Here is a 23,266-nt window from a genome sequence, read left to right as displayed (position 1 = left end):
AATCAGAACGAGCTGGACGTGATCGAGCCAACACAGGGCATGCCAGTGGAAGTGGCAGTTACCTTCCTACAGCGGCTGGTCTCCATGGCCGACGTTCTCATATTCGCTAGTGCACTCAACTTCGCCGAGCTCGAAGCGGAGAAGAATATGTCCAGTGGGGGCATCCTGCGACAGTGTCTGCGACTGGTGAGTGAACATATAACCTAATTCGGCCAGCAAACTGTCATTTGTGATTGAGATGTGACGTTTAAGTTGAAGATAGACGAACGCTAGTCTTTATATTGTTTTGTATAACATGAATTTAAAAGCCATTTTTCCGAACGTTGGCATTCGTTTCTTGCTTGTTGAATACATTATAGCTTGGTTTTAAACAGGCTACTGAAAAGATTTTTTGATAAAATGTGCTTTTGCCTTTGTTTGTTCAAGGTTTCATTCGTTCGTTTAGTTCAATTGTCAATCGCAAATGATCGTAATGCGTTCGCCATATGTTTTTGTACAACGGAATGTTAACGTGTTATGTAGTTATTTGATAGCAATTAGCTCGTACGATTGAAACTTTTCGAGCGATTTGAATCGTTGTGTACTGGTATGAGGTTACGTGTTAATAAATTTTAGTAATACTGTGTTTCAATATTTAAATCTAGAGTAGGGAGTTCAAATAGCGTAATTAGACTTTCAAATCTTTAAACGTGTACATATAGTTTTTAATGTTCATAGCATTGATTATATAACTAGATATTTCTGTGCAAACTGTTTTAATAGGTATTTTAATTGGAAGAAAGAAATTAGATGTTTTTATTACATTTTTCCTAGAATTCATTATATTTATGTAAGTCATAGACAGTCATACTTCATAAAATCTATAATGACAAGATGTGAAATTATAGGTATTTTTGGTTTAATTTTATTCCAGTAATTAAAATGAAGTTCATACTAGTCTTTGAATGTTATGTGTATAATTTTCATAGATTTTTGAATTTCAATTATAGACTAAACTCACTCTGCTGTTTATTATCATTTGTATAATCGTCTAAAGTTCATTGTGCAAATAAACTGTATTGCGTCAATTTCATAACCGGCGAACGGGTTAAACTGTACCACCGTGTACCAGGCGCGCATAAACAGCAGGGTGCAGTAGCATAGTCCCGTAGCGGTAGCTAGTGTGTGTGCTACAGGTGTGCACGTGCGCGGTCCGCAACTGCCTCGAGTGCAAGGAGCGCCAGCGCTGCGCCGCCGCGCGCGCCGCCCGCGACGATGCGGACGCTAAGGTAACCTCCAGCGACACTATGGGGCCCTGGTACTTTGTCAGACCCGTGATTTACTAATTGGGATTATGGTGATTATTGATGAACATCCTGACACGTTAACCATATTTATAAATTGTTACGATGATATTATTCTAAGCTATTTCGACAGCCACGTCTACTTCGCACTTATGTTATTCTGGTACTTTGATACCGAAAACCTAATATTACTTATTGATTTACCGTATCCTATACGATAGTGTGTTAAGGTCCTCGTTAGCGTATTGATTAGTCCTTAATTTTGGAAAAAGAAGGGTTAGTTACGCAATTTCTGTCCTGCTCATATTATCTTGAAACTTCAGTAATGTTTACTGAATAACTTGCAATACAAAGACAACAATATACATGTGATCTTTCTAACTACAATTAGAAAGAGATAAAACATCACCCTTTCTTGTCTATTCCTGCGTAAAATTATGTAAGAGCAAGTAAGAAATAATAAGAATCATCACCCTTCCTTGTCTATACCTGCGTAAAATGATGTAAGAGGAAGTAAGAAATATATTTCTGTTTCGTTTCTCATAAAGAAGGCGTTGTATTTGTTTGAAACATCCTATAGTCTGTGCTGCCCTTGTACATTTCACGTTATTACAAAAGGGTTAAAATTTGATGGAATGTTTTTCGTATGACCTCGTTTAACAATAGATTATTTGATATTGCGTGCATATAGAACCCTCTAATTTTGGTTGTTAGTAGTCTTTTTGGCTTTACTGCCAATGCTTTTCTGTGCATTTTTATGTATTCATAGTTTATTTATGTATATTTTAAATAGCCGTAAAATGTTTAGTTTATATAAAATATTATTTTTTATTATTGCAATTATTTTGATTGCAGTACAATGATTAGATACAACTGAATTCTGGATCTTATCTTACTTTATTTCGCATAATACTACTAAAATGTATTTAGAATCATATGTTTGTTTGTACAACTTGCACAGAGTGTGGTGGCGAGCTTGGCAGATGCGTCAAGTCCAGTAAAGGATCCGGAGAGATTGCTCCAAGACATGGACGTCAATAGACTGCGAGCTGTTATTTATAGAGATGTGGTATGTAACATGGAAAAATTAAATTTATGTAGATAGTAGATTAAAATGTTATGCAGTATTAATTTTGGAACACATTGAAATATTATATTTTAAATTTTATACATTTTCATTTTCCATAACGTATTGATTATGATTAATATTTGATATTTTTTTAACTACTTGTCTATATAAGACGAAAGTCTATACAGTCTTGAACGTCTCATAATACACTATAAAATTTAATCGTTGCTATCGTTTTAAGAACATTTTGAGATTATATTTGTTATGAATTAAGATGTTTATGTACCTGTCAATGAAACACGCACGTGTTGTAAATAATTTTAGTGTTAATATTATTAACATAAGAAGCGTTATATGGGGTTATTAATTCTAAGTATATAGTGAGAAACTATTAAAATGAAGTTCATACTAGTCTTTGAATGTTATGTGTATAATTTTAATAGATTTTTGAATTTCATTTACAGACTAAACGCACTGTGCTGTTTATTTATCTTTTTGTACAATCATCAAAATCCATTGCGCAAAAAATCATATTTGTGCGTCAATTTCATAATCAGTGAATGGGTTAATCTGTACCACCGTGTACCAGGCGCGCATAAACAGCATGGTGCAGTCGCATAGTCCCGTAGCGGTAGCTAGTTTGTGTGCTACAGGTGTGCACGTGCGTGGTCCGCAACTGATCTTGTTTTTAATTAAATCATTTATTCTTCGATTTTTAATACTGTCATCACGCCCATTGCTAGTTATATTCATGGATATAAGTGGATTAGTATATTAAAAGTGAACATGAATGGTTAATGTTCCAGGAGGAGACGAAGCAGGCCCAGTTCCTGTCGCTGGCGATCGTGTACTTCATCTCTGTGCTGATGGTGTCGAAGTACCGCGACATCCTGGAGCCGCCCGCGCACGCGCCGCCCGACTGCGCGCGCCGCAGCCACCACGCGCACGAACACCACGGTACTGACACAACGATACTTCGAAACTTTGATACTTGATGAACAGCGCATATTTAGATTTTAAAATAATTAAGTTTAAAATAAATGTTATGGATTTTTTATACTGTGATTTAAATACACAAATGTTGTTTATTGTTTTTGAAAATAAAAAAAAAAACGCAGAAACATTTAAAGTGAAGAAAAACGTAGTGTATATACTGTCTAAATTATTGTCAAAGCAAAGTAGTACCTACTTGTCGTTGTATTATAATGATAGTAAAGCACTTTCTTTGGTATTGCTGTGTGTATTCTAAAAAAATAATAAAAATATATGATAAATGTCTACATAGACGATTCATACTTGTGTTTGACATAATTAAGTTGAATAACGATTCAACTTCCATAATACGTTAGATATTGTTATGATTAATTTTAGTGTAGTATATTTTAGTCCATGAGTAGGGAGTGGGATATTATGTTCTTTTTTCAAATAACAACAGGGCCGTCAAATTTTAGTTTTGTTCTTTTTATGTTGCTCGTTTGCCTTTTGTTAAACGTTTTCTTTATTTATATTTTATTTTTAGACTCTTAACTTTTCTTCAGTTCTGCCATATACAAATCGCCTGCAAGAGACGCAAGCCGTTATAAATTTATTTTTTGTATGATTTCCCCTTAAATATTATACTAAGATTTAAATTTCTTTATAACATTTTTGAATAATAATGTAAATAGAGTTAATATTAATGACCTCATTATATCATTACATCCATGTAGTGCTGTGCACAGTAGAAAGTTGTCGATAATTTAATAAACTCCTAACCTATTTTCTATATAATGTTCTGTCAGTTAATATTTCTAGTTATTTTACACTCGAACCATCCTAGTCTCATTAGTTTTAATTTTGTTAAACTTTGCTATTCGGTTGCTTCTTTTTTATGCTTGGCACTATTTGATGATACGGTAATTATGTCATTACAGGAATAACGCCATTACCGTACAATGTTCTCTATTTATTATGTTTAATAAAGTAAGAACGTAAACATTTTTAGGTTATCACTACCCACTAAGTCGCTTTCAAAATTAAAAATGTATTGTTTATGTTATAAGAATTGAAACATATTTTTTTGTTTTTTTTTAAGTTTACATATATCATTGGCTGATAGGGTATTTTACAAGCTTTAATTTGAGTAAGTAAAAATACTCGTAGACGCGTGTTAAAAGTGTCACACAAAGTTATGTTTTACTTTTTTTGTTTAAACTTTACGACGATTTTAATGTCCATCTATTTTAATAACATTGTATTAAAAATCATGGGATACATTTTGATAGCGACATATGAACACTGAAGTTTACCTATTGACCTGTATATCTGAAGTGTGTCGTTTCTCCTCTTTTTCACGCCGCTTGATATCGCGTCACGGTTTGGACACTGGTAAAACTTACGGTACTCCCACACTGCCGCTGCGACGCTCGAATATCGACACTCACGGCACAACACTACTATGCTATGATCAAACATCGATAATTACAATAACACAACACTCACATGTAAACACACATCGATACATTTCATTGATGCTATTTGCGTTCATGCTATTCATTTCAATGTACACAATTTTGTATTACAAATTGGTCTTATACGCTTTAATCCCTTATTTACTTACTCTGTAATGTTGATTTTCCGCTTGCTATTGCTTGCTTATCATTTCTTTGTGTCTGTATCATTTTAAATCATGTAATTATATTTATTTCACGTCCTTGATTGACTTGATTTTTTTTAATATTCTCAATTTATCTTGTTATGTCATGCATAAAATGCATGTTTTGAATGATGTATATCGATCATTGATTCTTTCTTTAATATATGATCCTCTGCTTTCTCTTGTATCGAAACATTTTTTCATTCGAAACATTTTTTCATCCTTTTCTTAATATAATGTATCGTTTTCTCAATCTATTCGCACTTCTTATTTCGTTACGTCGGTTATTTTCCATATTTTTTTCTAACCTGTCTATTCTTCTTCTATCATATATTACGAAACGTCTCGGCATCTTTATCCCTACCTCTGTGTTCGTTATGCATACTTGCTCCTAAATCCGTACGTCGTTTATTTTCCAAAAATCTCTTTTTGCATTTTCCTTTTCGATTGCAACCTATCTCGTCACGCGTGTTCGTTACTCTGTGTCATCACGCATTCTCGGGTGTCGGTGGGCGGTTATCCGTTACGCGTTACGCCCGTGCATTACGCTGCCCGTTACATTTGTTGCGGGGTTGCGGGTTATGTTCGATCGGTGCGGGGTACAGGGTCCCGGCCGCTGTTCCCGCAGTGGTCGCACCACGTGTACCCGCAGTTCCTGCCGGGTGGGCACCCCGCGCACCGCCACTCGCACTGCAAGCTCGATTGCGGCCAACACCAACACCAACACACGAACACGCACGCTCACGCACGCATCGCTAGTTACCACCGCGCGCACGCAGGTACGCCGGACGACCCGCACGGGGCGGTCGTGTCGCAGGAGTAACTTATACACTCCTGGTCTAAAAATACTCAAAACGATTCTCAATTGAATAGTCTATCAATAGAAATTATGCGATATTTAGTCATTCGCCAAGTACATGGACAAATAGGTTAATACGAGTATGTAAAAAACTTACTCGGATCGATTCGGATTTATTTCTCGGCCTTTTTTTTTCGCAAAAGCGTATCTAAATGTTGCATGAAATATAAAATGGAGATGTATTTTACAGGTTATAAAGATTATGAAAAATCTGAAGGAAAATCTTGCGACACGAACGCTCGATACAACTCAATATGGTCGATGTTCGCGTACACTGTTTTGTCTCTTGTGAATATTTTGTTGAGAAGGAATTTAAAGCCATTATAACACATATCTATCTATTATTTTTTTAGTTTTCTAACACACATCACACACTATACATTTCAATACTTACATACATTCAAATACAATTATGTTTTGATGTGATTTATAATCGTGTCTGTATTCAATATATTTTCATTGATGACGAGTCAAAATTCAAAAAGACAAATCAGTGTTAATTGGCACCGCTTGAGCACTGCTGTGAAATGTTTTGTTTTGGTGTTTTTCTATGATTTGCCCCATCATCAACGTAGAGTTTGAGTGATTACGTCATACATCATCATCACACGTGCATGTACCATGTTCATCAATGAATTTATAATTAATATTTAAAATGAGTGCGAGATTAATTTCCATTTTTCTGTGCATGTTATAAATAAACATTGCATGTTTTAATCAAATTATTTTTATGTACCTAATGTAAAAAATATTTACCGTTTGTCTTTTTTTTATTTTAGCTTCTTTCAATTTTAACAATTTTGTAAAACTTCTTAATCCCGCACTCAATTTTATAATGAAACTTAGATTTTAACTAGATTATTCTATAATATAGAGAGATAAATGTTCATAAGATATACAATTTTCACAAAACATGCGAATTACGTTCAATTCTAGCTTAGATAAAAGAATAATAACTGCTTACCTTGTATACTGGTCAATTCATCGTCGAATAATTGTTTGAAGATATCCAAACCTGCTTTTTAAAGCTATTGTTGTTGTGACAACAGTATTATTGTGAAAAGAAAAATACATTTATTTTAATTATGTTACATTATTAAATGTTCCCATAGATCACAATGGCGATGACGTGGAATACGCCATGATTGTAGTGGACGAAAACAATTCCACCATGAACGAACTCGACTCTCCCTCAATGAAGGTAAGATCATATTTTGTATTTCTTTCATAATATAATTGTTGTATTTCATGAAGGTTGAAATTAGCATGGAAGGATTTTAATGTTACAACACTAAGTAAGATTACTTTGTTCTTATTAATTTGTATTTGTCATCTGTAGTTCTTAACGTTTAAGTATTAGTTGTAGGTCCTCTGTTTCATAAGGCGGTCTATGACATTTAACATTAGTAATGTCAAATTAGTAAGTAAAATGACTATGTCATTTTATTGTCACGATAATCTTACCGAATTATATTCACTTTGAAACATTATAGCATCTAGTGCAATGTATGTACATTCGAATTTCGACGGATTACATCTTAGTACTAGTAGTGATGCTTCATTATACGTTTATAGTTTATCTTACGTATTTTTTTCACTAGTACAATTTGATGAATGTCATTTACTGTTCTTATGTTCTGTGTCTTCTTTTTTTTTGTAAAACTTATTGAGATTCATAGCATGCTTCTCCGATCTATGAAGGAGGTATTATGTATTTTCGTTTCTCTTAGAATTTACAAGTATTCTAATTAGTATGTTAATTTTACTATATTTAAATAGTCTTAGGTAACCCCTAGCAAATACTGCATGTGAAGCGACCCTCGATGAATCCAATTCATCATTTGTGTTTGGCAATTTTATTTGCTGTTGCCATTGCCACCATTGGTTTTCGTTGTCGTTCATGTGTTACTCGTATATATGTTTTGGTGATCCCATTGTCACATGGACGCTTGTTACATCCGTTTTTTATTATTTTTTTCGCCATCGCGTTAATTCGGTAAAGGACGAGAAAGGAAGCGTGGCCGAAATTGAGACGACCACGGACGAAGTGAAACCGGACGCTGTCGATAAGCCGAAGGAGGGGACGGCCGACAAGGCGGACGTGACGTCACCTCCCCAAACCGACAAATCTGAATTGTCGCCATCTAGCGAGAAGGAAGAACCGCTCTTCAAATCGAGCCTACGCGTGAAAGTCCATCCTAAGCCCAAGGTTAGTCGGGGTGTGGGAATGAAAAGGCCGATTGCTCTGTCCCTTTCTATTAGATGCGTTCTCTTCTCGCGTTTGGTGGTCTTCTGAGTCCCTAATAACTAGACATTAGAATCTATTACTTCACTTGAATGAGGTCCGATTCGATTTCCTTGAACATTTTAACTCGACGATAATTAAAGAAAATATTATTATTTTATTACGACATATTTTCTGGAAAAATATATTTATATAAACATTATTGTGAGTGTTCTCCGATCTGCTTAATAGTACCTTTAAAGTTTTTAAATTTAGCATTTTCTCTATTTCAATTATCATTTTCCAAATCAGTTTTACAAGGACCTCATTTCAGCGAAACCGTAAAAATCATCTAACTGCTCTAACCTCTAGGTTTTAGAATCTTCTCTAACATTATTTATGAACTGAACATCTTCTTAGCGTACTAAACAATTGTTATTATCCTGTTGTAAGCCACCCGCCGCAAGGCCGAAACCCTTGCCGGAGATAACGGTGTCGGTGGTCAACCTGGTTTGTACACATTGATACACACGTATTGTGTCCACACGACCTGCTGGTTGGTTCTGGAAGCCGGGTACTTTAAAATTAGTTATGTTGTATTTTTCATTTATTTTAACTAATTTTCGGTGGGGTATAATAATTAATTAACTAACTAATATCACGAAATAAAAACTATATATTTTGTGCTACTAATATTGAGTTGCAATATAGTTTGTAACACCAGAAATAAATTGTTAAAAACATTATTCATTAAATCTTATGTTAATCCTATTACGAAGTTAATACAGTTAGATGGCGTTATTTTCGCCGACGCCAACAGCCCATTTGACATGCATTAATGTCTCGTACCAACATATTTCTTATATAAAACATTAACATATTTCTTATATAAAATAATTATGCAAAATATTTTTTACCAATTTATTTTCAACAAACATCGATTTACTTTCTATGAAAAACTATAACTTCTAATTTGGGTTTCCAGTACCAATCAAAGCACACAAAATCCACACAAAGTAAGACACGCTTGTCACGATTGAATCGAAAACTTCGCGTGTTAACACTAATAGGCTAAAGCTCACAGAAATATTATGTAATTATTGTGTACATATGATATACGCACATAGCACCTTCACGTGATGAAAATTTTAAGTCAAATGTTAAGAAAACAAAAAATATATTTAACACTTTGCATTTTATGCTCAAAAGCAATGTACCTGCTAAGGAAAGAACTAGTATGAAAATGTTACTTTATAATTAATTTGTGTTAACTATTTCTTTTTTATGTGTGTTTGTACAAGTAACATCTACTTTTCTTTCTATCTGACTCTTGTAAAATATAATAATATAATTTACAATAATAAAATGATACACTATGAACTTCCTCGTGATATTTACCTCTCCTATCTATCTAGAATTAGATTCATTATTGTAAAATTGTGTATTGTAGTAATACGTATTAAAATCAATTTCTATTGTGTTCTAGACGTTTGTTACATGTGTACTTTTTTGTGAAAAATATAGACGAGTTTAAGTATAAATTACTATGTATTTATATAAAAGTCCGTTTTCATATCAACGTATTATAGAATAATATATAAATGTACTGTAAGTTCTCTTATTTATATCACTATTAGATAATAGAGAAAACTTGTGTTTATAAGTATTGCATGTCGTGTGGCTTTGCTTGCTTCCAACCCACCCGTGTCGTTTGCATGTAGTTGTCACGATGCTATGTCATACCTCTTCCCACCTTTATTTGTATGTGTGTAATATAATTCACTTGAGTAAAATTGTCTTTCACTTTTGAATGTAACTTTCGCTATTTTTGAGTCGGGATTAACCTATGATATCACTTAGTTATTTATATATGTGTTTTAAAAAACTTGGTTTAATTTCATATGATTCCCTTTGAAAGTTTTTAGAGTAATTATTTTCATCGGATTCAAATTATTAAAATCCAATTTCATATACCATCTGGTTATATTTTCAAAATTATGTAAACATTCCGAATGTATGTATACTGACAAATAACATATTTTTTATTTCTTAAATTAAAAGAAGTCTTGTAAGTATTTGATAAGTTGTACTTTGTAGGTGACAAATATAAAAGCTATCCGAGGGAAGTTTTAATAAGCATTGAAAAGACTGTAATTGACGGGTTCGGCATTTTACCTCCTCTGTAAAGTTTTACAATAACTGTACAATTCCTTAGAGCGTGGACTCTATCGAGGACGCGGGCTCGTTCCACCTGAACTCCACGGAGACCACCAATAACGATCCGGAGACTTCTAGCGAGATCGCTATGGACGACAATAAACATCCCGTAAGTAATAATCTTTGACCATTCCGTCGTTAAATCTATACAATTATAAAATTCATTGCATATAATGTTGACAACGTTCAAATTTTATCTGTTTAAGGTTATATATATTTTCCAAAGTCAATACTAAATCTTTAATCTTTATGTATCGTTAATGTACATGGGCTCAAGGTTTCAATTTCATTTACTTCTACAACAAAGCCATAATATGTGACCTAAATATGAATATTTACACTGTTTCCCGAAAAGATTCGTTGTGGTGTGCCAATGTTGAACTATACTTACATACTATTGTTTTCTATATAAGTGAATAAATTTCTGAACGGTTCATTCAGTTTTGGTTTGGTAATGTTAATAGGTGAGTAACGACGAGTCGTGGACGGACGTGAACCTGAACGAGGAGGGCGAGCGCGGGCCGGCCACCATCACCGGCCGCACCCGGGACCACGAGGGCAATATCCATGAAGGTATACTATTAACTTGACTATAGTCCGCGTAAAACTGCTAGTCCGCTCTGAATATAGAAATGAATCTCGTCGCCATAGCAAATTGTATTACTACACCTGTTCGCAACAACTTCAAAGCGGAGTAGCAGTTTGGCGAATTATATCTACCTAACTATTTTTACAAATATGACCTTGCCTAGCTTTAGACGTAGGTTAGTAGACTATATATTTACTTTTGAGAAAATGTAGCTAAAAAATTGAAACTATTGAATGTGTGATACTACTTGGCCCCCATATTTCTGTAATCGGCGTGAAAATATTGTGTATATCTAAGAAGCGAGGTTTAATAGACATGTGGCGCCATCTTTTGCCGAGTAATATGTGAAGAATAAACAGGTATTTCTCGTCGAATGCATTTACAGCCTAATTTACCCAATCTGTATAAACTGCTTTATATAAATAATTGTTTCTTTATAGATATCGACAAACAAATTCACATGCGTAGTGCGGAGCATCATCACGCGCAGCGCCATCAGAGCAGGAGTCTGCAGGCCGCGCAAAGACATTTACATCCCGTACGTATTATTCTGACTCATCTATATACTAATGAATACTACTCATCTACTAATGAAACTTTCCTTACGAATATATTTTGCTTCTTAGGCCTTGGCGTTACTACACGAATATACGTTTTGATAAATTGTCTGTTTTTATAATTTAATATTTATCATTTGACAAAAAACTAAATTTAACATAAAAATCACCTTTTTATGTATCAGTTATCTGTATTCCGAATCTTTTTCCTTAACCTATAAGATAAGATGTAAATAAGTCTGTTCATGTCTAATATTGCAGGACAACGAGACCTTAGCAGGGCTGAGCGCAATGGGCGCTATGGGTGCATCATTGCCGGCCGACGGGTTATCCCGCGAAGCCTCCCTTACCCACAAGCTGGAGACTGCGCTAGGGCCGGTCTGCCCTTTGCTCCGCGAGATCATGCTGGACTTCGCGCCCTTCCTCTCCAAGACGCTCGTCGGCAGCCACGGACAGGAGCTACTGATGGAGGGTAAAGGTACTGCTCTATACCGCACGGACACGCCGAATGCACTCCTAATGCGATTACACTGTCTTCGTATAAGATACGGAGGGCTCATGTGACGTCACTGCACCTTTACTAGTAGAAAATCTTATTGGCAATACATCAGTCATGTCAAATACGTCTGAAAACCTTATACGTGCAACGCACTTGCCCGAACAAATAAGCGTACAGTTTGAGCTAATAAGTGTGTAATTGTTGTTATATGTCTTTTGACTGTTGTTAATTGTTATTTTATGTCTGTTGAAATGTTGTTAGAAGTCTATTCGGTTATTACATGTTGGAAAACTATGTAAACGTGCGCTTGGTGGATTGGGTCGAGGATATTCATGCTTTAGTAAGATAACACTTAAATCGCTACTTAAGATGTAATATGTCTATATCTATAATTTAAATGTGAGCTTACTTTCTATATTAACGCTTTATATGTATTTATTTAACACAAAAAAATCAATACAAAAATTGTATAATACGTTAATTGAACATTTCTTCTAGGCCTCCAAACGTTCAAATCGAGCACATCCGTAGTAGAACTGGTGATGCTCCTCTGCTCCCAGGAGTGGCAGAATTCTCTCCAGAAGCACGCGGGATTGGCTTTCATCGAGCTGATCAACGAAGGTCGTCTGTTGTCCCATGCGATGAGAGATCACATCGTGAGGGTTGCTAACGAGGCGGAGTTCATCTTGAATAGGATGAGGGCGGACGATGTGCTCAAACATGCTGATTTTGAGGTGAGTGCTATTTTAATGTTATGATATCTTGGTACTTTATTTATATTAATTTGAATTGTGCAATTAGTTTTTTGTATGTAAGTAAGTATTGACTGTGTGTCATTACTTACTTATTTTGGTCATACTGGAAGTCTGTCTCCTATTGGATCTTTTTACATAGACTTTTTCGAATTCGAATTTCAAAGAACCGGTTTTAGCTGAAGCCGATCATAGATTTGATTTATTTTATGAGAGTAAGGTGGTGGTCTCATAAGTTAGTCAGCCGAAATTCACACTCTTCCACCGGAACGACACAGCTACTTCATAGAAATTGTTTTGTTGGTATTACCTCCTCGGTTGAACTATATCCGTTCCACCACCATTACATGTGTGTTGTATATGTGCGTGTGTTGTCCGCAGTGCCTGTGCGCGGCGACGGCGACGGAGCGCGTGGAGGAGGAGCGCACGTGCGAGCGGCTGATCGCGGCCGCGCGCCGCCGCGACCACGCCGCCGCCGCGCGCCTGCTCGACAAGCTGCACCACGCCGCTGCCGCCAGGCCCGGGTATAGCAGACATACATACGAGTATAACATCCTGTTTGTGCAACAGCTGGGGGTTTGGTCCGCCTAATGGGTATCTGGAATGCAGTTACGCGGCCTCAGGGTCCCGACCGTACAATTTGTGCGCATACGGTCGGATAACTCGTTTGCCAAAGCTGATTTCTAGAGATGCAACGGATATCCGGTTGCTATCCGGTATCCGGCCTATCCGGCCATTATTTTACTATCCGGCCGAATACCGGATAGTTACACACTATCCGGCCGGATACCGAATAGTGATTCTGTTTGGTATTTAACTTTGAAAAATGGTTAGTATACAAGAAAACAACAACAAATTATCAATATTTGTTTATTACCTTTAACGTACAATTTAAACTTATCAAAAAGCCTCATTTAAAATAGTTAAGATTGTTAAGGAATCCTATGATCAGCATTAGTTGCATACTACAACCAATCGTAGCGTATCGTATGTTAATTCTTAATCAAATAAAATAAGTGTTACCAAATAAATAAAAAGAGAGTTTAATATTCATAATTAACTAACGGCAAATTGTGGTGATTAAAACGAGATTCTCTGCATTTTTGGGTAACAGACGATTCCTCCTATTTTCATAAACAAGTCCTGCCTCTGAAAAAAGTCTTTCGCTATAAACACTGCTACATGGTGAGGACAGATATATTTGGGCAAATTTTATCAATATTGGGAATTGGTTGGCGTTTGCTGCCCACCATTCATAAGGGTCACTCTGTCGATCAACTCGGACCATTTTTAAGTAAAAGTCAAGCTCGTTGGCTATAGCACTATTTGTCGTATCTTCGGTTTGACTATTATCTTGAGCGACTTCGTTAAAGCAATCCCAAAATGTTTCATGAACAACAGTTGCGCCATTGCCTGCCCTTCTTTTCATTGGAGGCGAATCACTTTCACTACTATTTGAATCCTCTTCGCTACAACTCATTTTTAGGCCCTCCAGAAGCAGCTTTTGTCTAGCTTTTTCTGTTTGTATTATCCAAAAAAAACTGGTTTTGAATCTGGGATCCAATAAAGTAGCCAGGAAATATTTTGGATCTTCATCAAGATGTTGAAAACGTTGCTCTATTTCAGTTTTCAGAGACATCAATACATGCAACAAATTCGGTACTTTCCGCGCAGTTTCTTCTTTTTGAAGGTACCTCATGAATGTAGCCACGTGTGGTATGACTTCGGAAATGCATGACAAACCTGAGCTGGTAATTTTCGTTATTTCCTCGAAAGGTTTAAGAAGGCTGATACATTGCTCCATTAAATTCCACTGATGAGGAGTCAAGTTACTAAGTTTATCGTGGTCGGCAATATATAAAGAAACAGCCCGTTTCTGCTCTAATAAACGCTCCTGTAAATAGTAGGTGGAGTTCCAACGTGTACTGACATCTTGCACCAACTGATGTTCCGGTAAATTCAGCTCCTTTTGAATGGCCTTCAGTTTTTCTTGCGCTAGTCCTGAGTGATTGAAATGGGTTACAATACGCCTAGAAGCAGCTAACATCTCCATTAAATCAGGCTGACATTTAAGTGATACAGTGATGACTCTTTGGAGCGAGTGAATAAAGCAGCGAGCAGAATCATATTCAGCCACCCGAACTCCTTTTACCATATTAGCCCCACTATCGTGCACAACAATGTGTATTTTATTCAGAGGAATGTTCCAGCGCGCGGCAATAACGTGCAGTTCGTTCGCTATATTCTCCCCGGTATGAGACCCTGAAAAGGGTTTGATTGCCAATACGCCATGTTCCAGTTTGAAATCAGGAGATATCCAGTGGGCTGTAAAACTTAAAAAGCTTTCATTATTGTGGTCGCAAGTCCATATATCTGACGTAACAGACACCACGGCAGCTTTTGAAATATTTTCCATATTTTTTTTTATTGATTCGGTCATAAATGCCGGGTATTATTTTTTCAGTCATTAATGTACGACTGGGGATCTTGTACCGAGGAACTGCTTTATGCATAAGCCTGTTGAAACCAACTCTGTCCACCATTGATAGTGGTTCATTATCTAACGCAATCATTTCACCAATTAAATAATGATATTCCTTAGATTTTGAGTCATTAATACCCCAATACTGTTTTCTTTCTACTGTCTCTGCCAAAGTTAATTGTTTATGTGAAGCCGGCTGAGCGGGAGCGCTCGTACTTGCAAATGAACTCGTAGAAGAAAAAGTTCTGCTTCCGCCGCATGAAGTTGAAGATGGACCACCGTAAATTTCGGAGAATTTGTCGGGATGCTTGCTTTGCAAATGGTTTTTCATAGAGGAAGTCCCTGCCTTCTTCCCTTCGCCACCAAGAGATAATTTTAATTTGCAAATGAAACACACTACGTACTTTGCATCGTCTTTTTCTATTTCAAAATAGTTCCACAACGGAGATCGTTTATTTGCCATTATTTTAAACAAATAAAATAAACACAGAATGAAGTACGAGTTCACAATTATGTTTACACTACTATACACATTAAACACAAAAAAAAAACTTATCTATTCAGCAAAATAGGCGGGAGCACGTGTACTGCATAAGAAATAGTTCCGTACACTGAACTAATAAAACTCGTTTCTTGCCTCGGTCCGCGCGAACGTAACAGGTTGAAACCTGCACGAAGCGCCCGCCGCCAAACTAAAATGTAGGTATCGTTTGGCCGGCCGAATATTCGGCGGCCGGATACCGGATATTCGGCCGGTGACCAGGCCGAATATCCGGTATCCGGTATCCGGCCAAACTATCCGTTGCATCTCTACTGATTTCATTGATTGAATATCCTTTATAATAGGCAGTAACTGTTGAGTGTTGAGCCCGTCATAAGCGTGTCACTACCGTGGGAATTTTTCAAACAATCGCCAGAATATGCGGAGTATTACTTCACAGAGTTTTCTTAAATATAAGTGGTTACTAAAACCCATGGACATATGTAACTAATTCTATATAAGGAAAGGGTTCTACCATAAAACAAGTTACAGATATTATGTTTGTGTTGTAAGTCTTGAAGGACTTTAAAGGAGGATGTTGAAGGTGCCTGCCTCACGTGTAACACACCTTCAACATCCTCCTTTTTGGCATGGATGATTTTTTTTACTAAAACGCAAAATTGTTTCACACTAGAAATAAGCATGACGGTGGTACTTCACCGGAAAAATAAAACTTGTTCTAAGTTCTGATTACATATTTTATAAACATTATGTTGTATCTGTCGCCAGTGTGGAGGGCGCGGAGGGGTGCGCGGAGGGCGGGTTCTGGAAGCTGGACTCGTGGGAGGACGACGCGCGCCGCCGCCGCCGCCTCGTGCCCGACGCGCGCGGCCGCCGCCACGCCGCGCGCGCGCACCACGCCGCGCCGCCGCCGCCCAGGGACGCCATCACGCAGGTACAGTTCTCGCCAAACTGCTAGTCCGCTCTAAAGTTGTTACGCGCAGGTTTTGTTAGCATATACTCCGTAACGTAAGGGCGCACTAACGCAGCTATGTACCTGTGGGCGAGAGCGGGCAGCGGAGGATGCCGGGGGACCGCGCTGTCTTCATCCCGCAAATATTTCCAATTTTATATTGCGACGCGACTCGTTTCTATATTCGGAGCGGACTATACACAGCCACATGATCTTCATTGATCGTTGAGAGGGTATAGACCACGCCAAAGTTCTAGTCCGCTCTGAAGGTGTTGCGTACAGGCTTAGTCAACGAGCCAATGAAATTGAATACAACTACAAGCCTATACTCCGTTGCAATATAAGGGTACACTAACGCAGCTATGTACCCGTGGGCGAAAGTGCCGGGGCAAGTGGGCAGCGGAAGGTGCCGAGGGGATTCCGCGCTGGCTTCGTATGGCCGCGCAACTCGTATCTATATTCCGTTTCCCTCGCAGTGGAAGGATTGAGCGATTTTAGGGAGAGCTTATACACTTACAGTGAAAATCTTCCGCTCTAGCTACGCTATGATAATCTCGATTTGACTTCCTTGAATCTTGAATAGAAATTTGATTGAACGAATATCTATTAAAATGAGTCTTGAATGTGTGTGGTGTGCAGGCGACAGAGGAACTTCACGCGCGCATCGCGGCGGCGGCGGGCGGCGCGCAGCTGGCCTCCGCGCCCGCCGCCGAGCTGCTGGACGACGCCGAGCTGCTGCTGGACGAGCGCGACGCCGACCAGGACCTCGCCGGTAACACTACTGCTACCTTGGTACCCTACTGCTACCCTACTACCCTGGTGGTGGTAGGTAGAATTCCGGCGGCACCACCGCAATACCTATTTCTACCTCATAACAGCAGTGTTAAGCGCTGCTGTGTTCTGGTTTGAATGGTGTGGTAAGGGAGACATACTGTTGTGAGGCGTTCCAGCTTAGTCCTCAGGGATAGCGGCGCATCTGTGTCCGGCGTCAGGTAGGAATATCTAACCCTATCTGGGGTTGATTTCTGATGTCCATGGGCGGCAGTGACCACTTACCATCAGGTGGACTGCATGCTCGTCTGCTACTCCTATATTATATATATAAAAAAACTTTTTATAGGGGTAGCAACGCTTTTGTAGTCGTACTCAAGTAATTATCAGTTGAATTGCGAGCTCATTATTTAAATCGACATATAAAAAATGTTTAGCCCCAATGTAATTTTTCATTTTCATATATCATGTCGTGACTAAAAATCTACATTTTATTTAAGTCCACGTTGTCAATATTTTATACTAAACAGATATTGATTTTTGTAACATTATTATATTGTTAATAAGTTGCCTAAAGTTGTTGGTTATCTTAATGTCTTACGGTGAAAATTGCCATGAAGAATTTGGCAGGCGCTAATAACATTTTCTTTAAAAATATATAATTTAAATGTAGATATTAATGAAATAAGGCAAAATTCTATGGTTTTTTTGTTAAAATATGAAAACAGCAAATTAGTATGCAATCCAGCTAATAATTAAGCCAGTTCTAAACATCCCGGCCCAATTATTCTCATTGAGAGGAGACCTGTGTAATTGGTATTGTAACGTGTTGCCTTGCTGATGATGTATTTGTACCCAGGTCCGGTCTAATTTGTTTGCGATTCGAATATTTCATATCTATCTAATACCTTTAAACGAGCAATTCTTGTAAATATATTTATATCAAGGTTCTCGGAAACGACTCCAACGATTTTCTTGAATTGATTATGATATGAAAATAATAGATTTTTTAGGTCCAAAAGATCGATTGTCCGATTAATCGATATTAGATCGCCATCCTAAGTTCCCGTGGGATTTCCGGGATAAAAACTATCCTATGTCCTTTCTCGGGTCTCAGACTAACTTTGTACAAAATTTCATTAAAATCGGTTCAGTGGTTTAAGCGTAAAGAAGAGACAACCAGCAGACAGACAGACAGACAGCGTTACTTTCGGATTTATCATATTAGTAATAAAATGTGATCACAGTACGGTACCTTAATAACAGTACGTTCGTGTGTCAGGTCCGGTGAACATCAGCACGCGCGCGCGGCTGGTGGCGCCGGGGCTGGTGGCGGCGGGCACGCTGTCGCTGACGGCCAGCGAGCTCTACTTCGAGGTGGACGAGGACGACCCCGACTACAGGAACATCGACCCTGAGGTTAGTAGACACTATTCTTTGTTTTTACGGTTCGGTGCTCGAAGAGCACTTACTCTACTTATCATATACCTCCAGCGAATCTTAGCGTACTTCGAACACATAGCAAGGAAACCCGCTAATAAGCTGGAGAGACTAATTATAACCGGAAAGGTAGAAGGCAAGAGACCCATCGCACTGTACCTCGTACAAAAAAGACTCGAGGCGAATCATCACAATGCTCAGCTTTGAGCGAATGGCAGAAGAAAGAGGACTCAAAGAGTAAAAACGGAAGACTAAGCATTCGCCGTCTGTCCGTCAGTCATAAGCCTCTATCGAAGTGTAACAGATAGACATATGAATATTATTATATTTATTTTTATTATTATTTACTTCTGCAGCTGCCGTAATAATAAATACTGAAATGAAAAAACCCTGTGCATTAAACGCACACGTCAACAGTTATTGAAGTAAAATTCATTTGACATTTTTTAAGTATTATTTTTTTATGATTCATTGCTGAGAGGCGCTCCGTGAATTTTATTTAAGTCCCTTCCACTAGGTTGGATTTCAGCTTTTTGTAGGATATTCACAATAGGGAATTAGATCCAGGAGGGATGATACTTGAATACTTCGAATGCCAATGAAATGTGTTAGCAACTCATAAAAAAACAAATTCTGTAGCAAAGTCTGTAAATTTAGCATTTTGTCATTAGTAGCGTAAAAATTATACATATTAAATATGTATTTTTAATATTTAGCCACATTATTTAAACTGTCAAATATAAGGTAAACGTAATTTTGTATAATAATATAACGAAACTGTCATTAGCTTGAACATAACTAAAATATCGAATTTAATATAAAGGAATACAAAACTTGAGAAATGTCTCCATAATTAATATCAATATTTTTAATCTTTCTGTCTTTTATTACCTATCTTTATTTTAGTTCTTTTTTTATTACAAAAACTCTAGTAGCTATTCAAAGTTTATCGTCACCTAATACAGCATTCCAATCAATAAGTTTATGGTACAACACTTAATTAGCATAGTTGTGGGACGGAACGGTTCCTATCCGCACAACGACGACACGTATGCGCGCATCAAACTACACAATTCACATGCAAACAGCTCATAACAATCCAACACTCATTTTATTCTCTTAACGTATCTTTCTATTTCATGGCATATTAATGAAAAACGCACTATAAATTTTCTAGTTTATTGCTTTATAAATAAAGATTTTTTTCCTCGTAACCCATTATATATAAATTATGTATGGAACGGAGACAAGTGGTATGACAAAAGTGATTTCAAATAAGGTGTGACGGTCGTTCTTTGTGCGGATTATTTATTGGAAGGCGAGTGTTTGTTCGGGGAGTAGTAAAATGAGAATTATATCGTTTTATCGCGCGGCGTTTATTATACAACATCCGAGGTAACTGTGAATTAATACCGACTTAGTGATGTTACCTTATGGTTGAGTTTCGGTTCTATGAGTGTTGTTTTAGGGTTGTTGGAGGATGAGCAGGGTAAAGATACCGATACCGTGCGGTAACCGTATATGAGGCAGGCGGACAATGCCGCCCCGCGGCGAGCCGCACGAGGCGCCAGCGTAGGGATGGACAACTTCAAGAAATACTTTTAAGATGTGTCGATATCTGGAATAAATAATTTTCAATATCCATTGTTCATTGACTCAATACGTAATATGTCTCAATAAATAATGCTAATGGGTGTTTTTTGAAGTTCGTCCACATTCGTGTCAAAAATTATCTTTTGTATTTTACTTCAGTATATTTTTGCCGTCTTCAGATGTATTGAAAATTGTCTATGAATTAATTATTGCAAGGTCAAATTTAAAATAGTATTAATATAAAAAGTATAAATCCTAGACACATTTACACATATGGCACTATTACCTATAGACGAAGCATATTTTAAATCCAGATAATGTTTCCGACAACATTAAATCATAATACCTGTTATTATCTCAGTTATTAGCGCACAGGGCTCCTCTAAGTATGAAAGTACTACAGTGATCCAGTGTATGAGACTTTACCTATTTTAAAATTTATGAAAATTAACCTGGCAGTATTTTTTGTCTTTGTATTTTGTAAATATTAAAATCGTTAAAATAATAATATATCGATATCGATACATCACGTATAGCTGCCCTATTAATGTCAGTGTGCGGTGGCCCTCCTCGGACGGACAATGGCGTCCCGCGGCGAGCCCCGCACACGTCACGGGAGACATTCTTATACATCTGGAGGCACGGCAGTGCCTCCGCCAAGTCGTTTAATTGTTCCTAAAACAAACAAATAAATTTATAATTATTCAAATATACATATTTGTTGTAAATTATGAACGTCATGTTGATATTTTATTTACATATTGTGTGGGTTTTACCATTCCCTATACAAAACTGTTACAATAGATCGCAGAGTCATGTTAATTTTGAACCATATATCGTACTAGTAGTAGTACAAGTAGTAAAAGTAATTATAGGTTTAGATAGAAATTTTGCTTCTGTTTTCTATGGAGTGTTAGCTGTATATTAAAGAAATTTATCGCTGAATTACCTATTTAGATAATTACATAATTATGTTTTTGCCAAAATAATTGAATTAAATTTATTTCGATTAACTTAGGATTCATCCATTACCTCAGAAAAGTTTAATGTAGAAACGACGGTTTAGTTCTAGTCAACCGTGGTTTTGCGCAAAAGCAGGTGAATAAATTTGCATAAAACAATCTAGACTCCTCCTGGGTTAAGTCCTTGAAATCCATAGGTATACAGGGAGTGAGGCTACACCCAAACTAATTGTCTGTTCACTTGTTCTATATCATGTAATCGATATTGGTTTACTACGTGCGCGTGCGCATCCAACAATAGCGCCCCGCAGTGTTACGAGGAAGGGATACATGCTTACATATTTAATTGTTGAACAATCAAACATATTTTAAGAAATATTAATCTTACTAAGTTACTCGTATTTTGTTTACTTAATACTTGAGAAACTAAACCAACTTATTGATCGTAAATTTTTTTGGTATTTCTTAAATTGTTATTTTACTACTTCGGTTTAGAATAATGGAGTGGAAAAAGGTGCAGGAATTCCATCATCAAGGCAGGAGAACCACATTGTCAGAAGTGGGACACAAATTGGTTGCAACCATATATGTGCCTATTCGAGAAATAATAACGTTTTTTAAACCGACTCTGCTAACTAATTTCAAGTTTCATTTTGTCAAAAGAAAATCTATCCGTTATGATACAACAATATATTTATTATTCGATGACCATATTAGACACAAGCTATTAACAATAATATGAGAATTCTTTTCATCAGTAGCAAACTATATAAAAGATATTTTAGTGAAATTCCAGCTTCTATCCCCAAAGGCAGTATTTGCGTATCTGACGGGATATTAAATAAAAACATACATCGTAACACCAAAAAAAGAAACGGTCTCGTTTTCCGTACATCTATTAATTGATAAGATGTAGCGATTTAATTCCGACATGTTATAGGAATTATTACAAAATTGGGTAACTTTACAAAGTAGAAAATACTGTCTTGAAAATTACTTTAATATAAAGGTTTTTCAAATGGATGTTCCATTCAAAGATGTAAGTACGTTATGATTATTTATGAATTATATTTGACTAGAAAGTAGCAATCGATAAAAATTAATTCTGCACCTACTGTTTTTTTTTTATTTCAATTGTCTTATTTTTTCACTTAGCTTGAAGTTCCATACTTCCAATATCGTGCCCGCTCCGCTTGTAGTATGTACCACAACGCGATTATACGACCTGTATCCGAAGTATTATTTACTGCGACTAATTCAACCGATTTCAAAGATTGTAAATTGAATTCGTAATGGGGCATTTTATTTGTTTATGCTAATGCACCGTTTTTAATTAACCGTGTCATGTTTATGGGATGTGCGAGCGAGAGGGGAGATGAGGAATCTCGACTATGCCACATAAAAACCATTCGATTTATTAGGGCATACGTCATTATAGAAATGTTGATAAATTGATGATGGTGCCTTGTTAGTTTTATGATATTTTTGTGGTTTCCTTTATGGGTGGGATTGGAAAGTTACGATTAGGCTTATTACTTTTTATGGGTTGAATATGAAGACAATACTGTTTGAATTTATAACGCAACTCGTATCTATGTTCTTAATAAAACTACGGTTAAGGTCTATGGATGTCTATATCGTCATTGCAAAGGCTAAGAGTAAACGCAAAGGAGCTTCTTTGCTTGTTAAACTTTTAGCCTTACCAGTGAAGATATGATCATGGAACCCTCAGTTTTTATAATGTTATTCATAACGCATTTGTAGGTATATTATGTTTAACTTGTTTCGAAATTTATTAGTAAAACTTAAAGCCCAAAATATAAAAACTTAACTGAAAACAAAAAATAAAACATATCATAGACAAGCCATCAGTTTTTGTT

The 23,266-nt window shown here is 36.7% G+C and overlaps 1 protein-coding gene across 1 annotated transcript in view; it reads left to right on the top strand.

Moving 5' to 3' along the window:
* Window positions 1-23,266, top strand: part of rg (A kinase anchor protein rugose) — a 584,238-nt gene that overhangs the window by 380,372 nt on the left and 180,600 nt on the right. Inside the window, exons 23-37 of the mRNA XM_073089384.1 lie at window positions 7-186; window positions 1,176-1,268; window positions 2,245-2,352; window positions 3,159-3,309; window positions 6,959-7,047; window positions 7,849-8,055; window positions 10,286-10,396; window positions 10,752-10,860; window positions 11,317-11,414; window positions 11,695-11,911; window positions 12,431-12,666; window positions 13,066-13,208; window positions 16,437-16,602; window positions 17,260-17,392; window positions 18,674-18,810. Coding sequence (XP_072945485.1) covers window positions 7-186; window positions 1,176-1,268; window positions 2,245-2,352; window positions 3,159-3,309; window positions 6,959-7,047; window positions 7,849-8,055; window positions 10,286-10,396; window positions 10,752-10,860; window positions 11,317-11,414; window positions 11,695-11,911; window positions 12,431-12,666; window positions 13,066-13,208; window positions 16,437-16,602; window positions 17,260-17,392; window positions 18,674-18,810 — 2,178 coding nt within the window. The remainder of the gene's footprint in view (window positions 1-6; window positions 187-1,175; window positions 1,269-2,244; window positions 2,353-3,158; window positions 3,310-6,958; window positions 7,048-7,848; window positions 8,056-10,285; window positions 10,397-10,751; window positions 10,861-11,316; window positions 11,415-11,694; window positions 11,912-12,430; window positions 12,667-13,065; window positions 13,209-16,436; window positions 16,603-17,259; window positions 17,393-18,673; window positions 18,811-23,266) is intronic.

This window comes from Epargyreus clarus, unplaced genomic scaffold (assembly GCF_041222505.1).
Source record: "Epargyreus clarus isolate Ecla_fem2 unplaced genomic scaffold, WU_Ecla_fem_2.2 ptg000029l, whole genome shotgun sequence".
NCBI classification, from domain to species: domain Eukaryota; kingdom Metazoa; phylum Arthropoda; class Insecta; order Lepidoptera; family Hesperiidae; genus Epargyreus; species Epargyreus clarus.
The sequence above is the reverse complement of the archived record's forward strand: the minus strand, read 5'-3'. Positions and strand labels throughout refer to the sequence as shown.